The 19,845-nt window shown below is 39.1% G+C and overlaps 1 protein-coding gene across 7 annotated transcripts in view; it reads left to right on the top strand.

The window, feature by feature from the left end:
- The window catches only part of CNOT4 (CCR4-NOT transcription complex subunit 4), an 82,291-nt gene that overhangs the window by 260 nt on the left and 62,186 nt on the right, over nucleotides 1-19,845 (top strand). For 3 of the 7 annotated variants that reach the window (XM_026076095.1, XM_026076096.1, XM_026076088.1), the window contains exons 1-2: nucleotides 39-149; nucleotides 5,534-5,611. The exons of 1 other annotated variant lie outside the window; for it this stretch is intronic. In XM_026076095.1, coding sequence (XP_025931880.1) covers nucleotides 5,565-5,611 — 47 coding nt within the window. In that variant the 5' untranslated portion in view covers nucleotides 39-149; nucleotides 5,534-5,564. Of the gene's footprint in view, nucleotides 1-38; nucleotides 150-5,533; nucleotides 5,612-8,709; nucleotides 8,757-19,845 lie in introns of those variants that run through there. 3 more of the 7 variants (XM_026076097.1, XM_026076092.1, XM_026076089.1) reach the window with 3 other exon arrangements.

Below are 19,845 nucleotides of genomic sequence, written 5' to 3'. Positions count from 1 at the left end.
CTCCTCCTCCTCCTTCCCCGCACGCGCTCACCCGCCCGCCCCCGCCGGCCCGGCCCGGTCCGGCCCGGCCGCCGCGCCGGGTAGCGCAGCGCAGCGCGAGGGAGAGCCGCGCACACACACTGCGCGCTGGGCAGGGACGAGGAAGGCGGGTGAGTGCGAGCTGAAGGCCGGGCCGGGGAAGGAAGGAGGGAGGGAAGGGAGAGGAGGAGAGGGGGGGCGGGGGGGAGCCGGGCCGCTCCGCTTACGAGAGCGCCGAGGCTTCGCTGGGACGGCGCAGGCCTCAACTCCCCCCCCGCCCGGTGCCAGCCCCACCGTGCGGGCAGCGACCGGGCCGTGCGGGGAGGCCGCGGGGGGGGAGCGGCGGGGAAGGGGGCTCCCCCGGGCGCGTTATTTATGGATTGGTTCCTGCCCCAGCTCGGGGAGAGGCAGCCGCTGGGCCGGGCCGCCGCGCCGCCGGCAGGGTGGGGGGCGCCGGGGGGACTGTGCCCCCCGAGGCGCTCGCCGCGCTGCCCTCCCGGCCGTGCCCGCCCGCCGGGGGAGGCCGGCACCGCCGGCCTGCGGGATCGCGGCGTGATTCACTTAGGATTTGCGTGGAAATTTCCTCTCTCCTCTTCCTCCTCCCCAAAGCTAGGCTCCATTTGTTCTTATGATTTGCACTTTTTTTTTCTCTCCCTGAGAGAGAGTGACAAACAGATGGTAAATGGCAGTCTCTGATTTTCCCTGTTATTTTGGACAGTCCATGTAACCTCCTGAGATTTGTCTGTCTGTAAAATAATCGATATGTAACTTTCCTTCTCCTACTCACAAAATACTAGCAGCTCGTTCCATTTTGTGGGTTAGCAGAAGCAGATGACACGGCTGTGCATGAGCTCTCATCCTGCTTCCAGTGACTGTTGTATGGCTCTACCTGCCAATCTCAAAGTGAGCTGCTGGTGTTTTTATGTGTACAGTAAAAGAGGAGGGAAAATACCCTAGATAATTATCCTAGAATGCTTCGTTATTGTACCTGAAAGGATTTAATTGTCCATGGCTTGTATATTTGTGTCAGTATGGTAATATCGAATATATAGTTTATAGGAGAAGTAATTCTTTTTAGAGTGTATGTTAATGTAAGCAGAAACCATTAGCTAGTTAAAGCTGTGGAAACTCTAGGCCTGTAGAGGTTAGCTTACTCTTACCCAGAAGTTTTAGAAGTTAATGTTGGCAAATCACATATTTGTTGAGCCTGTACAGATTTCTAACGTGCTATGTTTTAACTGTCTGTATTTTGTTTTAGTTTTAAAATGTCTGGACTCGAGCATCCACGTGTTTTGACTTTGTGCTCGCGTAAGCATGATGACTGGCATTAACTAGAAGACAAACTAGTACTGAAAGATGAATATCTGGAAGAAAGAAATTCCTTCTGTCCTCTCTCTGTCCCCATTCTATAAAAAAATACAGATTTATGAAAAGCAGGAAATAAACTAGCTCTTTGGCTTGAAAGAATAAATTGGTTTCAGGTGGCCTACAAATACTCAAATACACTTCTAGTTTCTTATCTTTCTAATAATGCACTAAACTTGTGCATGGTCTAGGATTCAGATGTTTTGTACCTTAAGGTTTTGGGATCCTGTGATAGAGTTTCTATTTCATAAACAAGATGAACACATGCAAGTGTTCAGAAATGCTTGGCAGTTGAAGTTGGCTGAATTGCAAGCAAAGTTCATTCTAGGGGAAAGGATTGTTTTGGAAAGGGGAATACAATAATAAAACTGATCTCTGCTTTTAACTTGCATGCTTCTTCAGGTGCCTGTTCATTAGCACTTTAAATGATGACCCTTGGAAGGTGCTAACAGCTTTTCTGTTTAGAGAGAAAAGTTGATGAGTGCCTTTCAAGGATAGTGCTCTATTAAATAATTTGTTGATACCTTTTCTCCAGAAAGTTTAAGAGCTGCTATACAATGGCCACTAAATAAAAAGCTTGAGTTAAAGAAGTCGGGGAGAGAATACATACATGTGGCTTGTTTTTTATTAAAAATATTCATTATAAACAGATAGATGTTGTCCTTTGCTGCTGCTGTTCAGGAAAGTTGGGATATTCTTTGCATGTTAAATGTTTTGAAATTACTCTGACCAAGATTTTAAGTGTGGGCCCCGAAGGCTTAGCTGTTTTTCAAAATTTTGCCTACCTCTTTGGAATAAATGAAATTATTTCAAATAGAGTATGTTTTGTAAGCATAGGTAACTGCTAAGTGGCTGATCACAAAACGCTTCTTAGGCCCCAAACAACTAAATTCATCGTTCTGGTTAAACGAGGCTGATCCATAGGCTTTACAATATTGTGCAAGGAACCTAATTGCTCTGCAAGACCACTACATCAAGGATTCTTAAACTTTCACATGGTGAATGTCATTGGTTGTACAAACCATCTTTTGTCCTGCTTGCAGTTGCATAGTGTTGCTGTGCTAACTTGAGTAAATGCATATGTGAAAGACCGCATAATTTACCTTGCGTTAATGTCCTGAATGTTTAAACTCTTTAAAGATAATGATACTTTCTTGCTTTTCAGTTTGTACATCATATCTTTCTACCTGCTTTGTCCCATTTTTATCAGATGCTAACAGTGCAAAGAGTCAGGGCCCTATAAATAAACATCTCTTTGGGCCTCTTCTAGTTCTTGGACCATAGTCTGGGAATTTCTTTTCAGAGATTGGTTAACACTTTAACAATTGTAAGCATCTAACAGCCTTGGAAACTGAAGTATAGCAATAAATGGTTTAGCATGGCGTGAGATGCAGCTCAGATGTTCTGGTTCTTGCCTAAGCAAAATGGAAGGGCAATATAAGGATCTAGCAGGAAATTTGAATATGACCTCCTCTGTAAGTACAAGTATGTATATGTTTTTCCATTTAACTATTCAGGTCAGTCAGATGGGTATTTTCAGTGAACTTGGTTTTGTTCATACCAGAAACTTTGATCATATGTTTGGTTTTGTCACATAGCATTTTTCTTATGCAAGCTCAAACTGATTGAAAAGTGAATCTCAGCGTTTTCTTACTTCAAAATCATATCAGAATTTCTAGTAATTTAGTGAACATCCCGAATTCATGTTCTTGACTTCTGGCTTTGGCTAGCTTTGTATCTACTGGTAGACTGGCCTTTCCAGCTTACAGGAAGGAATTATGTTTTTTTAAACTAGTGATTTCCACCTAGCAGTAAAATCGAGTAATTCAGTTTTAGTTTTTTTCCCTGTGTTCTAGGAATGTGGCAACTGCAAGATATTTCTTTCATTTAAATGGAGCCTAGAAGTGCTTTCTAAACACAAAATAGTTTGTGTGTACTCTCTCATGCACATACTTTAAAAACTTGAGGAAGCTTACATCCAGATCTGGCAGGAGAGTACAGGCAAAGGGAATGACATTCCTTTTAATTGCTTCTCTCTGTTCTCTAAAAGCTATATGCTACACTTCTATTGTGAGGAGAATATTTCAGGATTAATTTCATAATGATTACTCAGTCATTTATGTATTCTCACTAGGTATTTCATCTAGGAATATTCTCTCTTGCTGTTTTTCAAACTGGGGAAAAGTGAGTCAGGCCCAGTGTAAAGGGGATTTTGTGCCTTTTAATCACTGATTTTGAAATAAAGATGGATGTAGAGATCAAGCAAATGTGCCACTGAACTTAGTGGAAATAGAGCTTAGCTCTTGACTGAGGCTTGTTCCCACAGCAATGCTTTTGATCAGGACCTGTTTTCTTGTGAGGCAAGAAGGCAATTCAGGGTGGCTGTGAGTGGCTTTCCTGCATGCTGTAATCCCAGCATCACTTTCTTGCTGCTATGAAATGGGTTTGCATTGACTGCAATACCTGATATAAAGTAACTGCAGTATTACATATTTTGGTTTTGAGATGGAGGGCCCTATTGTAGCATGAGTGCTTGGACTGTGTGTCCATCTGGGCTTTGAGTCTTTTATACTCATCTTAGTTTAACAGTTCATGATTTCTGGAAGGTAACATTAATACTTGCAATCAGATGCAAGATTTTGCAGTTCTTATTAGTATTAGGCATTTACATTTTTTTTCTTTAAAGAGACAAAGTATATATAGAAAGAAGCTGTAATAATGGGAGAACTTTCCTTTCTTGACTTTGAACTTCTACTAATGAATTCTTCAAACTTTGAACAGAGTCACAGGAACTTTGCAGAAATGACCCCCAAAATGTGACAGGAGTAAGTGAGAATCTACTTTCGTTCTCAACTAGTGCTTCATCCCAGGAGTTACTTCTGCATGTTTTTTAGGCCTTCTTCACAGTGGACTGCAACCTTATCTCAGATTTTGGACTGCTGAACTCTAATCTTCCTCTTGCTGAGGAACAGCACTGAACAGAAGGGGCATTTACTTTTCCCAGGGTGGCTGTTGAACAGTTTCTACAGTGTAAGATTTAATACGGAAAACTGGTAACTAAAAGGGCAGCAATCTCGCTGTGTAAAACAAAATATGCTGCATAGAAAGAGATTCCCATCTTAATGCATGTGGAAGAGTGAAAGCTGGACAATTTGCTTCACAAACACTGAGCTCATCAGATTCTTTTTATTTGAAAGCAGGTTTCCGTTTAAGGTTTCTATTATCAGTGTAGTTTTAATGTGAATCCAGCTTGGATGTTATATATTAACTTGAAATTGCATGATCCATGGGCTAAGACTCCTAGAAGTGTGAAATACTGTACTTGCCATTGGAGTGGTTTTATTATCTCTAATTCCATTTCCTATTATGTGTTACAATAACTTAGTGGTTTTTTTTTTTTTAAATGTTTAACAGAATTTGAATGCAGGAATGAAAGGAAATAATTTAGTGTTATAAATATGTGATTTGGAATTGCCTACCTGAGGGAGTTGGTGGTAAAAATTTTGATGAAGGTAATGTTCCAGATAGATGAGCATGTAGTGGCTGTTGCTCAGAGTTTGTGGTTCGCAATACAGCCTAGAAATTTAAAAAATGGGGTGGGGAAAGAACTGCACAATAGCAATCACTGGCTGTGTGGAGGAAGTGTTCAACTGTCTCTCTTTTCCTTTGCCTTCTGTCCAAATATAATGAATGAAGATAGGCATATGTGGCTATAGCTGTACCTGTCAGTTCAGGACCTGAAGGTTCACTGCAGAAGTTACCTTGGTCTGTTGAATCATTCAAAAATAGAAACTATTACTTTTCTTTGAATAATTACTGCTTCACTGTTTGTGACTTTTCTTTTCTCCCTTTTTAATGAATGAAATCTAGAATTAATCTTCAGCATCTCATTCATAAAAAGTGTCCTCTGAGAGCTCCTAAGCTAGCATAAAATGAAAGGCCAAAATTTGTTAGGTCAAATTTAGTGTTTATAGGTCAACTAGCCATATAGTTAATTTAACCGCATTTCCCCCCTTAGTGTAAATAGTAGGGACCCCTATACTGCTGGAATTATGTTAAAAGCATTAGTGCAAATGAGAGAGAGAGAGAGACCCAGTAACATTAATCCATTTTGTCTAGTGACTTGGTCTTGTTGCCGTTTATCTCATAGCTGCTCTTCGTCTGAAGTAGCCCACCTGCACATGTTTCTGTTGATTGTTTGGCAGGTTGAATCCTCTTTGCTAACCAGGTAAGTTTTGCTTTTACAAAACTTCTTCCTACATTAAGGATCAAAGAATTTATAACTGAAGAACTGTAGAAGGTGCTTCTTGTCCTTGAAGGCTTCTTTGCTAATACTTTTATTTAGTAAAGCAAATATTAAACATATTAATGTTGTGGCTTCAGAGTTAGTGGCAAACTGGTTCTGGAACATCAGATTGCAAGTTTGAAACTAGAGAATGATTGCTGGTTTTCTTTTTACATAATATTTAGTGTACTTTGAAAATACGGAAGAATAGCTGGGGAATTTAAGGAAATACCATCTCTTATAATAATCGTCAAGCTGTCTTCTGCACATAGGTAGTCATCTCAGTGGATTATAGTTTCATTTTTGCTTTGTACAATAGTTACAATTATAAGCATGCTTCAAAGAAGATTCAGTCTCATGTTTTCGCTAGTATAGTGGCTTCCTGCTCTGATTGAGACCTCTTTGAGCCATTAATTTCTTAATTCTTTTGCTTGTGGTCCCATTTTGATTTGTTCTTCCAGGCCTGTGAGCCCCTGGGGATGGGCAGTGTTATACTTTGTATGAGAACTGTGGTTCTGGTTACTACTATATAAATACCTGTAGCACAATGAAACTTGGTAATAATCAGCTGTGTTGTCTGACTGTATGACTCTTTGACAGTGTTAAGGAAACACCTAACCTCAGCCAGAAACTGCTTAGAACTGATTTTGTAGACTGTAGTATCTTCTGGCAAACTAGCTAACTATGGTCAAGTTCACTGACCAAGAAGGGAACACTGTACACCCCTTTATAAGGAAGCCTGCATTTGCATAGCTTTTTTTTTTTTGCTTAGTTATGTGTAGTATAATTAAAGTGAAGAACTAAAAAACAGACACTTAGAAATATAATGCTTATTCTACTGCTACTAATAATTAATAATAGTTACCATGAGTTGTTATTTTAAATTCTTTAGGCTTATGTATGTTTTAATATATTTAATAAATTGAGTAGAGACGAGCCAACGTTTGTTTTCAAACACATGTAATTTGGTAGGAAGAGGTGAGAGAGGCAGGTTCCTTTTAGCATTTATAGTACTGTAGTCAGCCATGTTTAATAAATGAGCCACTTTTTGGTTGAAAGGAACAACCAGCTGCTGTTTCTACTGTATTCAGAACATACCAACTCAGAAAGAATGGCAAAGGTAACTTTGGGAGAGGTGCAGTGCAGCATCATTTGTTAGTATTAGTTTTTTTTTCTGAGACTTATAATGGGTGCAGGAAAGACCCTAATATATAGTACAAAAAGGAGATAGATTCTGTCACTATCTGTCACTATATTAAAAAAAAAATTTGTTTTGCTAAATATAAAGCCATGTATCAAAGAGCACCCTCTCAACCTGAGCTGACATCAGCATAAATGTTTGTGAGGCTTCCTTAATATTGTGTGTTTTTTTTAAAACAAAAGAAAAGCTTAGATCTGATAGCCAGCACTTCATTCTTTTAAGCCAGTCATTTGAATGTCATAATGGATTTCAGTTAGTTTGCATCTCACGGGCTTAGACTCCTTCTCTGTCTGAAGAAACTGCACGCAGCTCCTATCGATCAGTAAGAAACTCAGAACTATCCACTATTAGTGTAAATGCTGTGGCTTTGCTTGGTGTTTTCTTGTTGTTTTAGGATGTGCTGGGCAAGAGAAATTGCAGTGAACTTGAACTTTTTTTTTCATAGCATACATCTGTCATAGTCTGGCAGATTATTTTGGGGGGATTTAATTTAACACTCTGCACCTTTCTAGTCACTCCTTAACTTTACCTACCTGAATTCTACATAGTTGAGGTAGTAGTAGAAGGAATTTATTTAAAACCATTACACACCCTGTTTTAGTTTGTGGAAATATATTCTGATGCTCTACTTTTGGGTATCTTACTAGATTGTTCCTTACTAGAATATTAGATTATTCTTCCTTTTCCACCCAGCCTTTTTGGAAGATGACCCAGAAAACTATTTCCCCAGGATACTTTGTAATGCTCTTCCTTTCCCTTTCTTTAAGACAATTGTTTTGTACATGACTGTCTCCAAAATTTGTTTATTATACAGCATCTAGGATATCTTTAAGCAGTTACACGTTCTCTTCCCCAAGGAGATAAAGGTGCTTCCCTGAATGCAGTCCTGGCCTTTCTTGACCCTGTTTTAACAAATGTGTATTTCCCTGATCAGTAGAAGCACAGCATTGTAGCTCATGTACAAGAGGTGTGAGAGGTGTGATTTATGATCTGAGTGAATACTGTGCAAAACGGCTATCTTCTGGATTTCTAGTAGTTGCATAGAGTAAATGACATAAAGATTCTTCCATCCTCTGAAGTTTTGCTGTGCTTCTAAGTTAAACGTATGAATGGCTAAATGAGTCCTTTACTCAGTCATAAATATGAAAGAGATCATGAAACAATGGTGATGATGTTGTATGAAGTTCAGCTTGCTTTTAAAAATAACTTTTTTTTGCAAATGCAAAACATGTCCATGATAATGCCGCAACTTATGTTATTATGTATTTTGATCCATTTTCAGACTTGAGTACGTGCAAGTAGTTATGCCTTGTTATTGCTAACTCGTGAATTCTTACAACTTTATCCTATCATGGATGCAACCTTCAATTGAAGGCAGTGATGCAAGATTCTTATCTGGAGTCTTTGAACTCTCCTGTTTAGTCATAATAAATAGCAGCTTTTGAATAATTTAAGGTCATCCCTAATTTTTGTCCCAAAGAATTGAACTTCAGTTCATTGTGATGTGACTCCTACCCTTGCGACAGTCTTCTGATTGTAATTTCAACCTTTATCTTCATTTGTGTAGATTTTAGAATTTCTTATCCTTATTTCTCTTTTATCAAAGCTTACTATATGTCCAGTATAGTTGATAATTTCTGAGAGTTGTTGCCTAAGCATGCTAGGCTTGTAGATCTGAGCTTTGTTTCGTAATGATTTTTTGTTATGATGACAATCTTGTCATCAAATCATTTTATAGAGAACTATGATATATACTGAAGTTGTATAGCGGCTGGGAATGGAGTGGCAACTTCTGAAATGAATTTCACTCTGAAATTCCTCATTTTTCTCCTTTCCCCAGCAATGTCTTCAGGGTGTGAAAGATTCTGAAATACAAGCCAGGCAAAAGTGAGTATGGGGAATAGAATTGTTGTTGTTGTTCTGCTCAAGTTCTTGAGATGCTTCCAGTTCTACATTTGTGGGGCTTTTTTTTCTTCAGAGTAAAACTCTAGGATATCTATCGGCTTCTTAAAAAAGGTGTGACTGCAATGAGGTGGACATTTGTGCTAATTACTATTGACTAAAACCCGTCAGTGAATCTTTTTGAAGCTGCAGCTTACTCTTGTCTATGTCCCAAGCAGGTATAAGCATGATACTCTTATAATTTTCCATACTTAAACCCAACTTTGAGCCAATGCTGTTTTTCCTCAACCAATAGAACTGATAGATAATTGATTTTGTTTGATGTTGCGTTTTAATTGAACATACTTGTATTTTATCCAACTCACTTCTCTGAATTGCTAAAAAAGATATTTTATTGTCTTGAATTAGATTTGTTAGTAGAATTCCAGATTTTTAGAGAAGCTTTATGCTTGACAGTTTCAGCATAAAAGAACAACTGAGCCAAAGGCCTAATTTCCAAATGCTTCTGGAAAGTGCCACAAATTTGGGCACAGAATGTGTGCTATATATGCAGCCAACGTTACCTTCCCAAGGTACTTGCAGAACAAGAAAGCCAGATTTCTTCTATCATTATATATATATTTTTTCCATCAGGCTTTGCAGTTAATAGCTGCAGGGGCTAATGCTTCAAAGTTGCATGTGCACTCTTGAAAAAATAGCAAATATGGGCACCTAAGCATAGGTTTATATATCCATTTAAAGAAAAAATAGGTTTTTATATGTTAAAGTTTTACTGTCCCTTCTTAGACACTTAGATTTAAATACTGAGACCATTATATTGAAACGACAGATTTTTACGCTCGGGAATTGTTTTAGTAAAACTTGTATTTTAGCACCAAATACTGCAAAATTAGGCTTTTTTCTGTGGTTCAAACTCATTCTGTAACTTTACCCAATGGAATAGATCTATTGACTATAGTGAAGTTAGGTACTATTTAAATGTTCATAGGATCGAGGCCTTAACTTTTAGTGTTTTGTTTTCTGCCTTGAGCACTGTATAAATTCAAATCAGTTCTAATGTGTTACTGTGTTGCCTTAGGTTTAAGGAGAAAACATGAGCAAGTTAGTTATTCATCTAATATTATTGTATCTCAGATTGGAAAGTGTTCCTTCGCCTGTAGCTTAAACAGCTTGGCCTCTCCTCTGTGGTGAGAGGGAAGTATTGTCATTTTTTGCTAAAGTCAAATTTTTCTTTCATTCACATGTGGCTGTAAAGACATTAAAAATGCGAATGGCTGAGACTGTTGAATCTGTGGGCAGTTACTGTGCTGTTTCCTGGGTTTTAGAACAAGGTTGAAGAGACTGACCAATTTTTCTCCTACTATACAATTCTTGTCAACTCCATAAGAACTCAGAATAAGTTTTTAAGCAGGTGCAGGGATTTTATCTGTAGGAATTAAAAATAGAGGCTGAATGAGGAATACAGACATTTCTCTGATTTATTTGCTCCCCTTCCGCTAGGGATGACAGTGAGGAGGTGGGTTTCCCACGGAAGTGTGCAGGTCTAAAGGGAAGATTCTTTTTTTCTGTTAGTGAAGCATCACTGCTAGCTTCAGCATCTGTAGCCTTCCTCATTCCTTTGAGAAAAGAGGTGGGGGGAAAGGGGTCTAAGTTATTACTAAGATGTCTGAAGTAAATCTTAGGATGCATCCCTTCTCTTTCCTGCCCCCTGAAGCCCCCATCTCTGGGGTCATTGATTGACTAGTTATGTTATGGACTACCCTGTACTTACCAATTCCTTATTCTACTTGCTTCACCCAAAAGTGAGTGTCCATGTCTGAATAGCTGATTCTGTCCTGAAATATCTTCCCATTAGTGTGATAAACAATTTATAGGACTGGATGGAGTGTTTGGGAAACCAGTGTAGGAACTTCTGCTTATAACTGTCACTAGGGCAATACACCTTCCCAGAAATCTACTTCAAACACTGAAATGCTTCTGTTTTTTTTTTTTTGTTAACTTCTCTCACTTTCTATATTAGCTTACTGGTTGAAACATCAGCAGTAGTAATGAACTCTTATTCTCCTTCCTAATATACCTGCTTTTTTTCCCCCCCTCCTCCCTCAGAGTTCTGGGATTCTTATTTACTTCCTCCTGTGTATCCAAGTGTATATAAACCTGTAGAACTTCTGCTCTATCTAGCAGGACTGTCATTCAATTGGTTTTGTTTTTTTTTTAAACCAGAATTAGTGTTACAGAAGGACGCTTAAAAACGCATCTACAGGCTGAACATGAGATGTTCTCTCCAGAGTTGACCAATGTCCTAGAGAGTGATTATGCTTTGCCTTTTCAAGGGTCACTGCTACTCATCCCTGCTTGTAACAGCTTGGAACAGGTGTTAGTATAAGGTCTTAGCTTCTGCTGTTCTTTCTGTGGAGGTGAAGGGCTGAAGATCAAAAGCCAGGCTATGATTCAAAATTTACATTGTAATGTAAGACTTTAAGTGTAGTGAATGCATGTGAGAATTACAGGTTTGCTGAAATTCTATCAGTTGATACTCTATCAGTATCAGTTTTGGGCATCTCAGTACAAGACCCTGATAAACTGGAGCAAGTTCAGCAGAGCGCCACCAAAATGGAAGGGGTCTGTAACATTTGCCTGATGAGGAGAGGCTAAGGGAAATGGTTCAGCATGGAGAAGAGGAGGCTCCTGGCATGGGGAGAAAGTAATAGCAACCTTCTGGTACCTATGAGGGGGTTATAGAGAAGACTTTTATAGCAGTGCATGGTAGGAAGATAAGCGATAACAGGCATAAATTAAATGACTTGATATAAGAAGAACCTGTTTCACCTTGGAGATGGTCAGTCATTGGAACAGGTTACTGAGAGAGGTTCAGCAGCCTCCATCCTTGGAGGTTTTGATGCTCCAACTGGATAAAACCCTGAGCAACCTGGACTGATCTCACTGACCCTGCTTTGAGCATCAGGTTGACTAGAAAACTCTTGAGATCCCTTTTAGCCGAGTTATTCTATGATTCTATAGCAAAAATTTAAAAATCTTCAACTTCATGAATATGAAGTTGTCCATGCCAAAGATTGATTTGGGGCCTGTATTAAAAGCCTTAATGCAGATAGTGCAAGTTCAGTGGAAGTAAAAAATATATATTTTTAAACTTAAAGGTACTCCTTGAAGTAAACACTCAAGCTCATGGCTGTCATACAGAGCATTGCGGAACCTCTTGCACTCACTAAGGTGTTTTTGTTTGCTTTTTATAAAGCAATCAATCCAAGCTTAAAACCCCAAAGTGATGAAAGTCTCAGAAGTGAATTAACTTTTCTGTACACTGTCCATGGTACTGCAGGTACATTCTCTGCCTTTCAACAACTATAGCAAGTCTGAGAATGTGTTGGAATAAAAGTTTTAGTATTGAAATTGGAGTAGTAGTTCTGGTTTTTTGGAAGAATTTCTTTTCATTTGCTCTTTGGGCTAGATGCTTATGTTCAAAGCCTTAGGAATAGTAACAGAACTATATCTGTCTAAATACTAGCTATTGTAATTGTGTCTCAGCATAATGTATGAGAAACTGGACAGACTTCATTTCTGTTGGCTAAAAGTACAATTTTATAGTGGGTAATCCAAAATAACTTCTGCAACGTGTAACTGCAAGTACATTATGATTTGACTTATGGCAAAATTTAAAGTCTCAATTTTCTCTTAAGTAAAATCTTTGGGTAGCTTGCTATTGATCAGCAGGGTTATGAATCAAGTCCTGAATAAAAGAAAAAAAATTAGCTGTTGAATATCACTATGGTGGTTAATAAGTTCTGCAGTGTCCCCTGTGAGACTGCAGAGAATGAAGGAAATCTGGTTCTAGCACCTGAAATTCATTTTCTTCTCGTTTGTGCTGTATCTACTGATAGTATTCTTTACCCTAGTTATTCTAGATTTTAGTTATTCTTTCTCAAACTTGGTAATTTAGGAAAGTGTTTTTAAACAAATCCTTTGTTATGTTAGGATTGCTGTTAGATGAGACCTCAAGGATGCAGAATTTCTTGATGTCTTGGTTACTTCTGTTTGCTTTAAAAGCGAACAAAGCACTGGACAATAATTGCTCTTCACTCTTGACTCAATCTTGTGATGGTTTAGTGGTCTTTGCAGGCTAAAATGAGTTATGTATTAATGAACTAATGCGGGTATTTGTAAAACATCCAGTATCTTCATAAAATGCCATAAAGTGTGTTTGAGAACTTTTTCAGTATATGGCAGTATTCTTCAATTCTTTTTCCATCAAACAAGTATGGCACAAATAATATAACCATACAAGTGTACCTTAATTCTGGCATGTAGACTTGAGAATGCAATTCATTCTTCAGGTTGACCTTGTTTTGGCTTCTCTGCACAACTGGTAATTTAGTGTGGTGTGGGGAAATAGGGCCAGTGTGGATACTGGACTTTGGCTGACAGATGTAATAAGTACTTTACATATATTGGTCACCACTAACCCTGAACTAGATCTGAACACAAGCAGAAAGGTCAAAGTTCTTACTTCTCCAGTAGTCACTGAATACTTAAGCTCTGCAAGCGATATAATTTTGGCTTTCTGCTCTAAGAAAAGCATGGAAAATGAAGAGCAGGCTCTTGAGCTAAATATGTTCAGTATTTCAAATAAAAATTGACACAGCTCTTTTCTTTGTTTGCCTCCTATATAACTTATCAGTGAATTACATCTGGTACTTTGACTCTCACTAGATATATTAAAAATAAATTTGAAATAATATTGTCTTTCTGTGTCTAAAATTGTAAATACAATACTTAGTCTGAGTAAGATTTTTGAGGGGTGGAGCGGGGGAAGCTACTTATGCCATATGAGCAATTCTGCATCATAATCCTTTTAGAGATATATAGTATAAGAGAATCATTCTGAAAGATAAAATACCTTTTAAAGACTGGGGGGTGGTTTAAGAAGCAGACCTTGTAATCAATATATTTCATCGAGAGAAGTAAACTTCTAAGCTTTTTACATTAAATTTAAGTTTGTGTCAGTTATTTCCTGGGTGAAGCACGTTATCATAATGAATTCTAGCAATACATGCTTGCAGGTTAGCTTAAAACACTTGAGCATTATTTACATATCCATACATAATGGATTTTGCCGTTTATCCCCCAAATTTGTCTTGAACTCTGAGCAAAGACTAAATGTAAGGTTTGGAAACATGTTTAAGTAGGAAGCAAGTGTAGCTGAGAAATTCCACAACTGTAATGCTGCTTGTTATGGACACTGTGTGATGATCGTATAACTGATACTTCAACGATTTTTTGATCCCCTTCAAACTGATGCAGAATGCTTATATAGCTGTTCAGATGTAGTATGCTGAAGGCTCTGTTTTTCTCCTACCTTGTCTGAAAAGATTTGGGTGTAGTGGGTGAAGTTATTCTGGTAACTTTCATGATACTATTGCAAGAAAATACACCCCCCACTCCATCAAACTAGGTATTGCTTTCCTCTGTTATACCATAACAGACCTTAATCAACTTGCTTTCAAAGTGGCTGTGCTTCTCTTTCCTTTCATGGAGAATAACAGGGCAAATGAGTTTAAACTGTAATTTTTATGTGCACTTTTTTAACAACAGTTTTTAAGTGAACTTAACTTCTATTCAGTTTTGATAATTTAGGACACCAGAATGTGGGATCAGGTGCTGAATATCTTCAAGTCCGTTTGTAGTTTATATTAGTCAATAATTACTGAATTTTGGAGATGCCAAATTTCGTCACCTTGTCCCTCTCTGCAAGGGTATGCTTTGTTCTGAGCTGGCTGGAACTGACACTGAGAACTGCTACAGATAAGAAGGCTTGGATGCAGAGGTAGTATTTTTGCTGTTAGACCAGTATAATAGTTTCTTATACATCTTGGTCTAATAAGCAAGGTTTGTAGGCTGAGATGACCTTTTATGTCCTTAAACTACTGTGGCTACATTGGAGTAGGTTGCAGGAGCATATGTGAGGTACAAGAACTTGGCTTCTCCGTCTTTGCTGGCAGCTTCAGGACTCCTCAGAGGAATACAGCACTATATGGAAGGCACAAGCCATCTTTCCCTCACCCTCATTCTCATCCTGTGGCCATCGTGGGTCCTGGTGTTTTGGAAAGGCTGCTATATGTGTGTGCCTGTAGTGTTGATACATTATATTCAGGTATAACAAAGTGACTTGTGATTTCAGGTAGAAAACCTTAATTCTGGCAAGTGCTTCCATAAGGTGGCCTTTCGAGTGAAATCTGTGATCTTAATCCAGAGAAAGTATTGTGTGCTCTAGCATTTTTAGTCTTATTTATAGCCATGTGTCTCAGGGAAGGAAAAAACTCTGTAGTGGTAAATGTCCCTCTAATAATGCTTAGAACACTTCTCAGGCTTTCAGTACTTTCATATGAAAGTCAAGACACTAAATTGTAGTTTTCATTGAAATACTGCTTCTGGAAGTAGCACTTGACCTTGGGACACTCTGAGGGGAGGAAAAGAAAGTGTGAATTCTGTGTGGTCAGCTTGAAGCTCTCTTGTGGAGAAGCAAGATAGACTGGCAGCTGCTGTAATCTGTAATCCTAAGAAAGGGGAACAGTGAGAAGAGTGTCTGCTGATGACATCTTCAGTCTTTTTCCTCCTGGGAGATGATGTTCTCTTTCTGCTACTCTCTTACTTTGGGTTTCTTCTCCCTCCCTGCTCCACCCAGCGAGCTTTTTCTTCCATAGTGTCTGGGAATTGAGTTGCTGAAATTTACAGCAGCCACAGGAGCATTTCATCCCTTTCCAAAGCTCTGCTGTCTGTATAAGAGCTGGGAGGCTACTGGGTGGTGTTCTAGCCTATATTGGGAATGTTGATGTAGTTGAGACACACATACATACACACATACATTACAAAGTTTCAATAACCAGAATGGGGGCGGGGGGGAGGGAAGCCACCAAAAAGCCCAATAAAACAAAGCTGCTCTTTTTTCAGCCTTTTTGTTGTTAGCTCATTATTGCCGTGTTAATGCAGCCTAAACTATATGTGTTTTTGTGTCTGCATTATGTTGCCAGCTAAAACTCTTGATAACCTCAGATTTACTTGTCCCTGTGTACAGTAATGATCACAGGTCTCTTCTACTATAATGCCATAATGATAAAAATTTAATCTGTTTTTCATAGTTAAATATTCTTCCTTAATGAAATAATAGAAGTTTCTGTGCTGCTTTTTGAGTCAGAGGAGCAAATATACTTGATCACATGCACTGTTGTGGTCTGTACAGGTATTTTTTACACCCTTTCCTTTAATGTACAGATCTGGCCCTTATGCACCAGATATTAAAAGAACGTGGAATATGTAGATAGTCTGCCAGCGAACTGGCTGCAGCACTTGCCGGGAGTGGGTGACCTGGGTTCCATGTCCCCGAATAATTTGAAACCCACCTCTCATCTCCGGGAAAGATGGACTATGTCGTTGATTAGATAAAAGTTGTTGAGAAATACCTTTTTAAAACCCAGGGAGTAAACCTTTGGCATGGTGACTTTGTTATTTTGAAAGTGGATGTTCCTAACAAACAGCAAAAACACTCTACTTCTTCTCTCACTCTGATGTTGGAATGCTAATGAGGGTTTTCTGGTTGCTCTTTAAAATGCTTAATTACTATTCAGCACCTTGCAGATGAGGTCTAAACCACGTTATAAAGTTGTTGTTATAGGTTTGTAATCACATGCTATCCCACGCAAAAGTGGCAAGGCGTGATGACCCATTGTTTTGTTCTCTTATTTCTGCAAGCAGCTTTAAAGTGGAACTTCTGGGGTTTTGAAACTAATTTTGGAAGACCCTGCCCCAATCAGGTTGAACTGCACACTCTCATGAAGCAAATACAGCATGTCAGATGCCAGCTAGTGCTGTCTGTCCAGTAGTTATAATACCCATAGTAAACATAAATGTGTAAAGCGCACATCTGTAATTCATTCAGATTTCATTATTACTATGCTTCCTGATACCAAGAGCCTAGAAACTCTGAACATTAAAAGAATAGACTGAGTGGATTATTGTTCTTTTTGAATGCAGCTGCTGAGCTGATTTAGGTTTATTTGCATTTTAATATTTCAGATACCTTGATTAGCAGGGGTATGTGGCTGTTTATAATCACCAGGTACATTAGCCATTTTCTGTTTTTAAAATTGGTTTTGCAAATGATTTTCCTGTAAACTAGTGTGACTTGTTTTTATGAGAATTGGTTTTAGGGTATATGCACATAACACTATGTCAAAAATTTAAATATTGAAAGGCTTACTGTGTGGAACTTCTTACTGAAAAGAAAAGGGTGTTGTCAGAAGTACGGTCGTAAATGATTGAGCTCTGAGACCAGAGGAGAAGATTCGACAACAACAAATCCAAGTATGGAATCACAGCAAATGAAAAGGATGATACAGAATTGCTGGATTCTCTTTGCGGTGGCCTTGTATATGAATTTGGACACATTGAATAGCTCTGTCCAAAGTAGCTACCATACTTAGCTTGTATAACTGAAGGCATAAGGAAAAGCATGATTGCAGCCACTTCTTAGTTCCATGTGTCCTGAACTCAATAATTATTTGTCAGATGTGTGTGTTGACAGTGGCTGCTTTCAATGAGAGGCTTGTTTAGAATATATTGCTCATTCAAATTGCAGTTTAGTGCTAATGACTTTCAGAGTGAAGCACCTGATTCTCTCTTGCTTTCTTGCACTATATATATTATATATATATATATATATATATTTTTTTTAAGAAATCCTTGAGGCTTTTGCTTTTATTTCTTGAGGCCCATTTAAGACCTGCTTAGAAACATTTTGATATAGTTCAGCTTCTCTAGAGGGAATATTGAGAGCCTCTCCTGGCTTATAGAGGCTTCCTTCTTTCACGGCCAGTGCCCTTAAAGAAAAAGGGACATTTTACTCAAAGGCTTAGGTTGGTTTGCCATTCTGATCAAGTGAGATGTTCTTCCTGCATTTAATCTTCTAGGACCTGCTAATTTGAAACTTCTTTTGAATCTCTGGTCCTGACCTTCTTATCTAGAAGGGACCATGGTGCTTTTGACACTGTTTTGCACCAAGTCTTTTGGTGACTATCACTGTGCTTGCCATGCAGAGTCTGGTACTGAAACAGTTTCCAATACAAAAAGCTTTTTAGTTGCCCTGGGAGAGGGGAAACTTGGAGCCAGTATGAGGATACTATATGAGAAATGCCTTTCCTGGTCTGAGTAGAGACAACATTAACATATCTGGTATTGTAACAGAAATATCTGTTACCAGCAGAAGACAGTGGTGTGTCATTTTGTGCAGCTTCCCCTGGGGCAGAATAAGGGCAATGATAATCCAGCTGAGACTTTCAGAAGGAGCTATACTTTTTCAGAGAAGTCGGGATGGTATCCTAGTTGTGCCCCCCCCAGTCTTTTGATGCTTCTACAATCTTTGCTCATACCAATCTTGGATGATGCGAAACTTTAACGCAGTGAACTACTTTCTGCAAAGGCAAGGATCTCAACTTCTAGGGAAGATCACATGACAGACCCAATCACCTTAATCCATAGAAAGGTAAGAAATATTTTACAAGTGCACCCAGATTTCATTGAGCTGATAGATCTATTTGTTGAGTGATAGATCTCAGCTTTGTTATTAGCAGCAGCCCTCTGAACTCCCCTGTTCAGAGGGAGACCCTCTGTAAGAGAGGATCCAAAGACAAGACGTAGGATGTTTCCTTTATCTCTAAAGCAATGGTTGAGCACACTGGGCTTCATTTAGAAGTGACTGATTTTTCTGTAAAACCAACTGTGCAAGCAACATAGTATCCAGGGTAATATACCTGACCTTCATGGTCTAATGTCACAGTTTCACGGTGCAGGTCCACAGCGGTGAGGCATTGCATCCATGGGGGAGGCAAGGAAATGACCTTACCTTGACACAAGGTGCTGTCTAGCTGTTGGAGCTAACAGGCAGCCTCTTAAATGTAAGTGACAATTCTTGTATATTAACTTCCTTTTTGAGGGAAATTCTGTGATAGTTCTTCACAAAAGTTTTTTTTTTTTAGATGAAGGTTTTGGAACACTTTGAACTATTTCTTAGAGTCATGAGTCTGGGCCTTGATTGTTGTTGATCAGATATTTGGATGCTGGCTGGGTGTCTTTCTTTCAAGAGACTACTTAGCTCTAATTCCTGGCGGTGGTAGTGGTTGGTTTTTTTGATCATCATGGGGGTGGGGGGAGTGACGATGAAATTCTGAGTACCTTTTCATTTTGATATTGCCTTTTCTGGGTTACTTGCCCTCACTGAGGAGATGCAGGCTTTCTCTGAAGCTGCTCTGGGTGCAGGTGGTGACTGCTCATGCCTGCTAATGCCGGTTTGAGGATACTGCCTGTGCTTGTGGTTCGCTCATCCTTCCCATCATGACAGAATTCTCATAAAGCCTTTCCCATGGCTTTTCTGCCCATTGGGGAGTCTTCCCCTTGCCTGTGATACTAAAGATTTAGATAGTCTATTTTAACCTGTGGCAGCCTGTTTCCTTGGTCTTCTATCCATGAGGACAAAATACAGGTGGACAAGTGTATTCAAACCAGTTAGCAGAGGAATTGCTGGGATATGGGCACTTATAACTTAGTTGCCATTTACTTTATCATAAGTATAGCATTGCCCGAAAGGCCAGCCCTAAACTATTGCCAGAGATGGTCTTGAACTTGTAAATCTGAGTAAATACATAATTAACTAATTTTCTTCCCAGAAGTCTCAGCCAAGGTAAAAATGCCTGGTTTGGAGTTCTTGATTATTTTGTCCAGCTGAGGGGATGTAATCTCTGTTTGGCCCTTGCAGAAAATGTTTAAGGGTGGATCCGCTTCAAGTCTCTGTCTAGTGGGAGTCTTGGTGTGATAAGATTTGCTACCAGGTGGTAAACAGGGATCCTTCTGGAGCCTGTTCAAACTGGGCTTGTGTAGTCTCCTCGCTTTATGGGACATGTGCGAGGGAAAACCAGTACCCGTAAGTCTCAGCAGCGTAACACAGATTTCTAGTTGCAATTCTTTGGTTCCACAACTGACCTTTAGTCGCTATTCAGATAAAACTGTA

This window comes from Apteryx rowi, unplaced genomic scaffold (assembly GCF_003343035.1).
Source record: "Apteryx rowi isolate R43461 unplaced genomic scaffold, aptRow1 scaffold_426, whole genome shotgun sequence".
Lineage (NCBI taxonomy): Eukaryota > Metazoa > Chordata > Aves > Apterygiformes > Apterygidae > Apteryx > Apteryx rowi.
The sequence above is the reverse complement of the archived record's forward strand: the minus strand, read 5'-3'. Positions and strand labels throughout refer to the sequence as shown.